This window comes from Gossypium raimondii, chromosome 8 (genome assembly GCF_025698545.1).
Source record: "Gossypium raimondii isolate GPD5lz chromosome 8, ASM2569854v1, whole genome shotgun sequence".
Classification (NCBI taxonomy): domain Eukaryota; kingdom Viridiplantae; phylum Streptophyta; class Magnoliopsida; order Malvales; family Malvaceae; genus Gossypium; species Gossypium raimondii.
The window spans coordinates 48,839,241-48,849,142 of record NC_068572.1 but is presented as its reverse complement, the minus strand read 5'-3'; the positions used below and the strand labels follow the sequence as shown (position 1 = coordinate 48,849,142).

Here is a 9,902-nt window from a genome sequence, read left to right as displayed (position 1 = left end):
TGTCAAATATGCAATTAATTTCATATATATGACATTTATACAATTTACATATACTACATTCAATTCAAATATATAAATACACACAATTTAGTTACGCGAACTTACCTCGACAATGTTCATGAACTTGTATACTTTTTCTTTACCTCGATCTAGCTATGTATTTGGTCTATCTGGATCCATACGAGTAAATTTAGCTCAATTTAATACAATTCATATTCAATTCAATTTAATTCACATCTTAGGAAAAATTATCATTTTGCCTCTATACTTTTAATTAATGACAATTTCGTCCCTAGGCTCGGAAAATGAAATTCATGCAATTTAATCCTTATTGCAAGCCTAATTGATTTTTACATGTAACATTAACATCCCATGTATTTCATAAAATTCAAATTTTTCCTTAAATTTTACATCTTTACAATTTAGTCCCTAAATCACAATTTCATCAAAATTCACTTTACAATAGTTGTTTATCTATCAACAACATTTCATTTTCTACCATAAATTTCATAATTCATGCATATTCATCCATGGAAAAACTTTAATACTTTGATAACTTTACAAATTAATCCCCAAGATAGCTAGATTAAGCTATTACGATATCGAAAATATAAAATTACTAAAACGGGACAAGATTACTTACCCAATTAAGCCAAGTAAGCTTGCTTGAATTTTTCTCTTAGCTAGGATTTCCATGTAAAATAATTTGGGAAAGATGATAATATGATGATATTTTTATTATTTTATCATTTATCATCTTTTATTATTTTACTTTCCAATTTCCTCCTTTTCTTTATTTAATTTTCCGTGGATGAATCATCAAAATTATGTACTAACTCCTCTTAATGGTCTATTTTCCATATAAGGACCTCCAATTTTGAATTCCATAGCTATTTGATACTTATAGCTACTAGAACTCAACTTTCGCATTTCATGCAATTTGGTCCTTTTATCAATTAAACATGTAATCAGTAAAATTTTCTTAACAAAATTTTTATACGATATTCCTATCATACGGTAGACTATAAAATAAATTTAAAATAAATTTTCTTACGGACTCGGATTTGTGGCCCCGAAACCACTGTTTCGATTTCACTAAAAACGGACTGTTACAACATTCACCAAACTAGAGGGGACGGCGATAAAACCAACCCTAAAATTACTTGCAAAAGCAAGAATACATGCTTAAGCAAGACTAAAAAACGTACTACAAGAGTAGACAAAAACTTCTAAAAGTGAAACTTATTAAACAATGGAAAAACAAATAAAAAACATATAAAGCTTAAGGTAACACGAGTCTAAACTGACTCATGAAATCATTTATTATTCTGAAACTCTCAAAACAGAAATAGATTAAGAAGTCAACGATAAGCTACCCACTTTCTAAAAGAAACTGTCGGTGGTTGGTGGTGTTTCAACGATGTTAGGCACCGTCATCTATCCATCACAACTTGTGAAGACAACAAAGATACCCACAAAATAGATTTGTAAACTGAAAACAAAGAAGACACATGAAGTAAATGAGAAGAAAGAAAAAAAGGGTTGATAAGCAGGAGAAAAAGATAGGCGGTAGTTAGCCTGGAGGCTAACACCGCCGCTAGGCAAAAACAAAAAGAAGTAAATGATTTGGAGCAAAATATTTAGGATTTTTGTAGGAGAAGATGATAGCTTCAAATTTTTAGGGTGTAATTTTTTATTAATAAATTTAAAATTCGCTATCCAAACTCATGGTTGATTTTTTATTTTGAGTTGAAATGGTGGCGTTAAAATTGGATTGGAATGACGGATTAAACTAATCGAAAATTGGAAGTCAAAAGTTCAACGGGTGATATAGAACCAAAAATAGCTCGAACTAAAAACCGAACTTACTTGAATCGACTCTTTTTCTCCTAACACATGAGCTGGTGTTGACCTATCTTTTTGGGTTTAAAAAAAAGTAATAAAGTGTATCAGTTTTATCAAGAAATTATTCTTCAATCAATTCGTACGGGTTGAATGTTTTATCGAATTTTTTCCATATCCAGATTTAGTTCCCTATTAGGCAAAAACAGGTTTGGAGACGCTCTCCTGGTATATACTTCATAAACTCAGACGCTCTTGCTGGAATACTCGGTCTTTCCGCACCCTACTTTCAGGTATTCATTCATTCATTACCATTCCAAAGATATTGAACATTGCATCAGCTTTAAGTAAATAGCAATAATAATTAAGTAACAAAGCCAAGACTTTTACAATAAAAGAAATACATGTTATGTTAAAAAAACAAAATCATCTTATAAAACAAGTTGTAAGCCGGACATGAAAGGTCCTTCAGTATGCACTATAACTTTCTTCAAATTATTAGCTTCATTTCTCCTTTTCCCCCCTATTTGTATTGGAGAAAGGCAAAACACAGTCAAAATTTTTGGACCTATGGGTACACAAGTAAGGGTTTATGTCAGATTTCAGACATTTTTCTTCTGAATAGTTAGTGTCAATACAACCTCATCCCATATCCAAATATGAATACACTTCATTTCTGGTTTCTGACTGTGTTAGGAATGAGACCAGACTAACTTTCAACACATTTATCTGTTTCTGCATCTCTTTTTCTGTCTCCCAAAACTTGGCAATATTTAGACTAAAAAAATGATGATACTCCAAATGCTTGGTTGGGGGAGCGCCTTAGAAAGGCGGGTGATCCTCCTCTGGGGTTTGGGGTGGGGCAGGTTTCCAACCTGGTTTCTCATCCCAATACATGTCGTAATATATATGTCCAGGAGTGTGGTTTTCTACACAGCACCATATACCTACATACCTCTTCATACGGTTCCTGAATTTCCCCTCTCTTGTCTGAGTTTACATAAAAGATTCAACATATTAGTAAATCGCAACCCAAATGTGTAAAAACAAAGTAAAAAATAATGGAAGATGGGAAGCTGCAGCTTGATGAAAAGACTTGCCTTATCGGTGAAACTGTAAAAGGCACCTTGCATTGAAGAGAATTGGATGACTTTGACATCCTTGAATGAAGAGAATACTGTTTTGAACTGTATAATTCAGAATTAGAATTCAACAAGGTCACTACCAAGCCATTGGTAATAGCATGACGAGTAATAATACCAGTTCCATGAAAATACAAGCAGAAATAAGATAATTCGGTTATGAACTTAACGTAGCCTAAATCTAGCGACCTTTGATACTTGACCAACCTAAACTAGGACTAGTGTCTAACTGAATGAAAAATATATCTCAACATGGAACAATTCACTACTTAGGACATAGGACATAGGATCCATTGCATCAAGAACATTGGGAGTGATTGCACTACTTTGAACAAGATATTTTACATAAGCAAGTGAAGAATCAGCCATACCATTTCTTCAGTACTGTTTTTTGGGAATCTTAAAAGACCTGGTCGACTTGTGTTACTTGATGCATGGCAATCTTCAGTTCCTTCTTGACAAAGCTGAACATCAAGCCATGACTCTTTTACCTGAAACAACATTGAAAATTAAAGTTCCCTGAAGGAGATCAAAGAAAAGAAACAAATTAATCTCTATCACTAATATTTTCATTTACTTGTTGGGGTAATAATGGATTGTTGAGAAATGAGTACTCTCTGATGTTGATTTCAGGGCCGAATTCCTCTTCTGGAAGGTCTTTCAACATAACATTTACCTACAACAGTGCATAGCATATTCCTTAGAATTAGAACGTCTCATGCTCAAAATAAAAGAATCCACAAAATCCTTGCACTAAGTTGTACTTTAAAAGAGGCAAAATGAAGTGCTCTGATATATAGATTATTGGTTTCATGGTTGTACGCATAACGGTCTAATGGTCTTACAATCATCTACAATTTACCTCAAAAACATGGTCCAAAGGGCAGAGAAAAGGTTGCCTAGTCATTGACCCCTCCAGAACTCCAGGATGTGAAAACCATAGTCTATCCAATCGGCACCATAATGGAGGCATAACCTGAAATTGACACAGTGAAAAGCTAAAAAGATTATTACTTAACCTTATCCAACTCCAATACCCAAATCTACAGATGGAATGGATTAGATAACTTTCCCCACACAATGTGATACCACTTGCACCGTTGCACCACATATTTCACTGGCTCTTTAATAAGATGAAAATTTCAATTTATAGATGTTTTACCTTGATTACTTTTACTACCACTAGGCACAAGTAATTCATGTTAAAAACACATGCTCTAAGGGTGTAAGCCAAGATTCTCATAAGAACTACTTTAAATATCTTGGTTCAATTTCCATCACAGAGAAAAATTATATTCACGACACTCATTAGAACAGTAAACAGAAAACTCTTAAGACGATCATTTTGAATGATCATAGTGTTCTCACCAGTGTACGGTTCAACAATGAAGCGATGGCAAGTGCCGACCTTATTTGTTTCATCTGAATAAAATCGTCAACAACAGAAATTATGAGAATAAATACAGAGGATTCAAATCGCAGAAGCTTATACTTCTAAAATAATACACTCATACTTGGTAATTAATAAGAGAGAAGTGTGATTCTAGATTATGCTCCCCATCCAATAACAAGCTCTTCGGAATAGAAGGTTTAAATGACAAGAATCCTCCTGCACAATTCCTTCAATAAGTTAACTGGCAGCATAAAACATTCTGTGAACATCAAAGCAAGTTTCGATATCTGAAATTCAATTAACTTTGATCTTTCTTGCTAGATAAATTGATAGCCCCTTTGTTTAAAATGGGGCCAAAGGTAAAAGTTAAAGAAAGTTCTCATTTCACTACAGAACTCTTTAAGTTTCCCTGATAAAATTCGCAGGATAGTAGATTTCAGACTGTCCTGCATCCCATCATACCAACACAGGCATAAAACATGATAGGAGAGATATCAAAAATGTGAAAACAGTTGATGTTTCATTGCAAATACAAATGTGGAATTATACACTTCATGCATGGAGGACAAATTATCATATCTAACTCATCTGTTCCACAAAGTTTTAACCAATGATATATCCTAGGGAAAGCAAATAAATTGTTATGGAGGATAATAATGTAACCAAACTGCATGTTACATGTACTATTTCCTTCATCCTAAAACACCCACGTCGCATAACATATGTCTGATGCCATAATCCATTTAAGATATGACCCATTCATCTCTACATGAAGGAAAAAAATTGCAAAATCTTTAGCATGTCCATGTCAGATCGATAAATATAACTGAAGCTCTGCAGGATGCAGAAACTGTCTTAAACAGCTTCGGTGAGATAATATTGGTACTAAAACCAAATATCAGAACAGCTGGCACAAAAATACCCCATACATTATAGTTGGTACAGAACATTTGCAATCATAATATAAGTCCTAACATCACATCTGGAAAAGAACTGGCACAAAATTACCTGGTGCATCATAGTACTCTGGTGGATCATAGAAAACCATGGCCTCCCGCAGCCGATGACGCTTCCCTTCAGTACCACCATACTGGAATGTAGTGTGCAATGCATATGGCTCCAGCCTAAGTTGTTCATACATGGCCTGCCAATAGCATTAGGGCTTAAGACAAGCTTAATATACAACAGATGCTGCTATTTACTAACAGGTACAAGCAAGATAAATTAAAGCTCAAGGGTATAAACACAAAAAGGCATACAAGTGCAAAAACTGGAATTTCAACAACCATCAGTAAAATAAAAACATAAGACTATCAAATTCACCGTGAACAAGCATACAGATCCCACCTGAACAAAATAAGTGTGTCCACTACAAAATATACTTTCTGGTAGAATTCCCAGCTTGAGAGTTCCATCAAACGCATAAAAAAGTCCACTATCATCATCAACGGCTGGCCCTGTCTGCTTGCGTGCAAGTTCATTAAATCCATTCTGATCCCATATCTTGTCATCAGCTAAAAGCATATCTTTCCATTCTTTTGCCAGTTTTATGGCAGGCTCTGTCGGCCGCCAGTGGAAAATTCCTATATTGTAGGCAGCACCAACTATTCAAGGAAAAGATAGAATCAGTTGACCGAAGGAGTCACAAGACTGGTAATAAGAGTAAAAAGAAGAAAATGATAAATTTATAAGTTAGACATTCTCTAATTCAATGCACTGAGTGTTAACAACAAATGGAAAAAAAGGCTTAAGGCTGCAGTGCAAACTGAGCAGTCCCTGCTTCATAAATGAAGAGTTTAACACTTAACATAGAAGGTGAAAGCAATCTAAAGGCAGCGTAGGATATGCGAAATTAAAACGCCACATCAACCGACAACCTTTCTACTCTCTTCTCCTAGAAAAGAAGAGGGCAGGTCTCCAGTAACAATACTACTCTGGGCCACAACTTGAAACATTTTTTACCTTGTTTCCAATCAGCCAATCTGTCATCAACAACTGTTGGCACAACTTGGTCGCTTGAAGTTAAGATATCAGCATCAGGGTACTGAGCAAGATATGGAAGCGGATCCTGTGGAAAGGGGCAAGCCACATCAAGTATGACTTTAATGTATATCTTCTGAAGTGACCATTAAGGATCATGATTTAAAATATAAAGAAATGATGACAGCAGAGTAAGAAGCATTACACAAGCCAATAAAAGTACACACAAAGCAAATGCAACCGCCAGGAAAAACTAGTATTTCTCACTGAAATTTTATTTCTTATAGAATCAGAGAAATCCATATTCTTCCACAGTATGATAGCATTGTAATAAAATAAAACTTATCCAATTTAAGGGAAGAAAAAGTGAAACAATCAAACTATAGCTTAGTGTCATGTAAACAACAAAGAAAAACTTGATCTGGATAGGAAAGGGAGTACCTTGAGCCACACCATGTCTGTATCACACATCAATAGCTCATAACCAAAAGGAAGTATAGCATTTATAAGTAATACTTTCTCTCTCCCCATTTTATGAAATGTAGGAGAGCCCCATCCAACATCTATTGTGCTCATATGGCTGCCCATATCAAATACTGGAACACCTTTCCAATACAAAGCCTCCAACAGTTTGGTGTCCATAGCACCTAAATCACAACGATTCCAATTCATTGTCCACTTTTAAGCACAGTTAACTGCAGGAAGATTTTAACAACTTACCAACAAGAAGATTAGAAACATCAAGATCCGTCAAGTGTTTAACCCAAGTCAAGATGAAATCCATAAACGCAAAGTTGCCAAAGGTGACAATAATGACATTGTCTTTCGCCCTTTCTCCAACCAGTTCTTTTGTTAATTTAAAGGACTCCAAAGGTGGCATTTTCGAATTACTAGGCGGAGCCTCCCATATAGTTTTCAACTGGTTGCTACCAGGTTGTGATGCTTTGTCTGTTGGTTGAGAAATGTTGTTACTGAAATTAGAACCACCATCTACCATTTGAGGACATCAGTTAATAAAATCATGTAATTGACTAATGGTAAAGCAAATGCTAAAAGAGTGAAGTTGATGTACTGAACAGAACATCATAATAAAAGGTATCAAAGAAAGTCTTCAAAATTGCAACATAATTCCATAAAAGAAGCTAGGGGAAGAAAGGGTCTAACATACAAACAAAAAGTCAAACTAACAAAAACCCATTAGCAATATTCCATTTTGATTAGGATCCAATAACGAAAACAATGTTTACTCAGTTGTTCTAATAACATATGATCAGCCATTTGTACATACATAGAAGCTTAAATTAAAAAACAAAAGAAAAAAGAACAAGGAGCGTACTTTGGGAGAGAGGAGGGGAGGAAAGCCAAGAAGTAGAGATAGACTGGGTGCTGGTGGGAGCGGATGGAGAGTAAATGGCGGAGAACACATAAAAAGAAGTCGCCACTATCCCCACGATAATGGTGGTGTATATCGTCAGAAACAGCGGTTTAGAAGCAGCAGCCTCTTGAACTGCGTTTCTCCATCCCCCCATCTTTGCTGTGGGTTCCAACTTGATCTCTTTTTGGCGTTGAATTTTTTCAGGATGAAAATGCGAAACAAAGGAAAGGGGGTTTCGATTATAGTAGTCCGGACTCCATGTTTAATTTAGGAGTTTTCAGATCAAATTCAATAGCTGTAGCAACTTGTTATGTAAGAGCTGTAGGTTATAGCTTGGTCAACTTTCCCAGCCCATTGTCTTTTATTTATATCACAAATCAGTCATTACTATTATTTTAGAATTTACCATGTGGCAAGCTGGCATAAGGACTATATAAAATTTACAACAACATAGAAGAGAATAGATTTCTATTGAGTCATACACAAAATGGCAAGCGATAAGTGGTTTTAAGATCAGGGTGTCTGGTGCAGAGCAGAGCTTGGTGATGGACAACATTTCAGAATCTTGTCCGAATTTTGTGGGATTATGGCTTGGTTTTTACTTGGAAAACATTTTACAATCCCTTCATTTGATACATGTTTTAGTCAATGAAAATTTCATTTTGCTTACAAAATAACAAATATTTCACTAGAGTGAAAACCCCCTCGGTTCACACTCAGGGATTTTCAAGAAATTTTTAATTAATCTACGTAAAATTAAATTTTATTTGTAAAAGTAAAGGGAATAAAAAGTTGGAAAGGTGATATAATTGGTAGATTAGAAAAATTAAAGGAAAGTTCATCTTAGCATATAAAACAAACCATTCTAAATATTTTACAACACCAAAAAATTCATTCTAAATTTGAATAAGAGGAGGTGAGAAATGAGAGATGTAACTATACATATTTAAGTAAAAATACCATAATAATTTCTATATTGCATTTTTTCTTCGAGTAAAAAAAATAAGTAAACTGATCTTTTTGCGCACATGTGAAAAAGAAATTATTTAAAAGTGTTAGGATATTATTATATGATATTATCTCTTAGCAATTTGATTCATAATGGATATTATAGGATATTATCTTTTAGCAATTTGATTCCTACGTAGCTACTATTGTATAGATATATATATCCTTAAGGTCTATCAATAAAATTCAAGTGGCATCTGAGCAAGGTTTTTGACACAATTTTTTTTCTTTCATCATTCTAAATGCTTGGCGGCGAGTCTTCTCCTCCTCCATCACCACCAAGGAGGGCGACACTTCCTGGTTTTACCGTTGAACAATAGTAGTCTCTTTTAGCGGTGTTTGGTAATAAACAATCAACTTCCACTCGGTTGAATGGTAAGTCCAAGAATAATTGGATTATTGATACGGGGTGTTCAAATCATGTTACGAGTGATCTTATGTGTTTGACGAATGTGAGAGATGTTGTAGCATGTTCCATAGGACTCTCTGATGGCCAAACAATGGTGGCTACCCAAGAAGGAATGGTTAAATTGAGGACAAAATTCAATTAAAACACGTTCTTTACATTCCTAAATTAAACTGTAATTTAATTTGGTTTCCTAGTTGAATGATGATATGAACTGTTTTGTCCAATTTTCTACTAACATATATGCTATTCACCTTCATTCGAGGGAGCTGATTGGAGCGGGTGAGAGATGAGATGGACTTTACTACTTCCGGCATGTTTCGATGGTCAAAGTGGTTTCAATTGAAGCTTCATCCTCTTTGGAACTTTGGCATAGAAGATTGGGTCACCCTTGCGAGAAAGTAGTAAAATTACTTCCTTATGTTAGTAACTCTAGAGATAATCTAAATAAAACATGTTAAATTTGTCATCGTGCTAAGCAGGCTAGAAATAACTTTCCAATTAGTGAACAAAAAGCCACTCGTATTTTTGAGTTAGTTCATTGTGATTTATGGGGTTTTTATGACACTCCTTCATCTTGTGGATCTCATTGTTTTTTGACATTAGTTGATGATTTTTCTCGTGCTATTTGGGTATATCTATTGGAAAATAAAAAAAAAGAGGTTTTCAAAGTTTTCATGTTATTTATTGCTATGGTTGACCGCCAATTTCTCAATAAATAAAGTGTGTTTGAAGTGATAATAGGACGAAATTTAA

General features: G+C 34.6%; 1 protein-coding gene across 2 annotated transcripts; it reads right to left on the bottom strand.

Annotated features, from left to right (window-relative positions):
* Window positions 1-2,184: 2,184 nt before the first annotated feature.
* Window positions 2,185-8,073, bottom strand: LOC105791830 (arabinosyltransferase XEG113). 2 transcript variants are annotated; one of them, XM_012620073.2, is made up of 13 exons: window positions 7,694-8,073; window positions 7,078-7,347; window positions 6,799-7,004; window positions 6,340-6,445; window positions 5,725-5,981; window positions 5,386-5,521; window positions 4,499-4,593; window positions 4,353-4,406; window positions 3,847-3,960; window positions 3,562-3,660; window positions 3,356-3,475; window positions 2,943-3,029; window positions 2,185-2,832 (listed from the first exon to the last, which is right to left on the bottom strand). In XM_012620073.2, the coding sequence occupies exons 1-13, from the start codon at window positions 7,884-7,886 to the stop codon at window positions 2,665-2,667; spliced, it is 1,905 nt and encodes a 634-aa protein (XP_012475527.1). In that variant the 5' UTR covers window positions 7,887-8,073; the 3' UTR covers window positions 2,185-2,664. The 2 variants fall into 2 exon arrangements, with proteins under 2 accessions (XP_012475527.1, XP_012475528.1); XM_012620074.2 differs by having other exon boundaries at window positions 7,078-7,305.
* Window positions 8,074-9,902: the final 1,829 nt, after the last annotated feature.

Excerpts from the sequence above, each read along its gene's own strand:
- LOC105791830 (XM_012620073.2), bottom strand. The coding sequence starts at position 7,886 with ATGGGGGGATGGAGAAACGCAGTTCAAGAGGCTGCTGCTTCTAAACCG. Across the intron at positions 7,348-7,693 it reads CTCCCCTCCTCTCTCCCAAA|ATGGTGGTTCTAATTTCAGT; the intron begins GTACGCTCCTTG and ends CTCAAATGGTAG. Across the intron at positions 6,446-6,798 it reads CAGACATGGTGTGGCTCAAG|GATCCGCTTCCATATCTTGC; the intron begins GTACTCCCTTTC and ends CCCTTTCCACAG.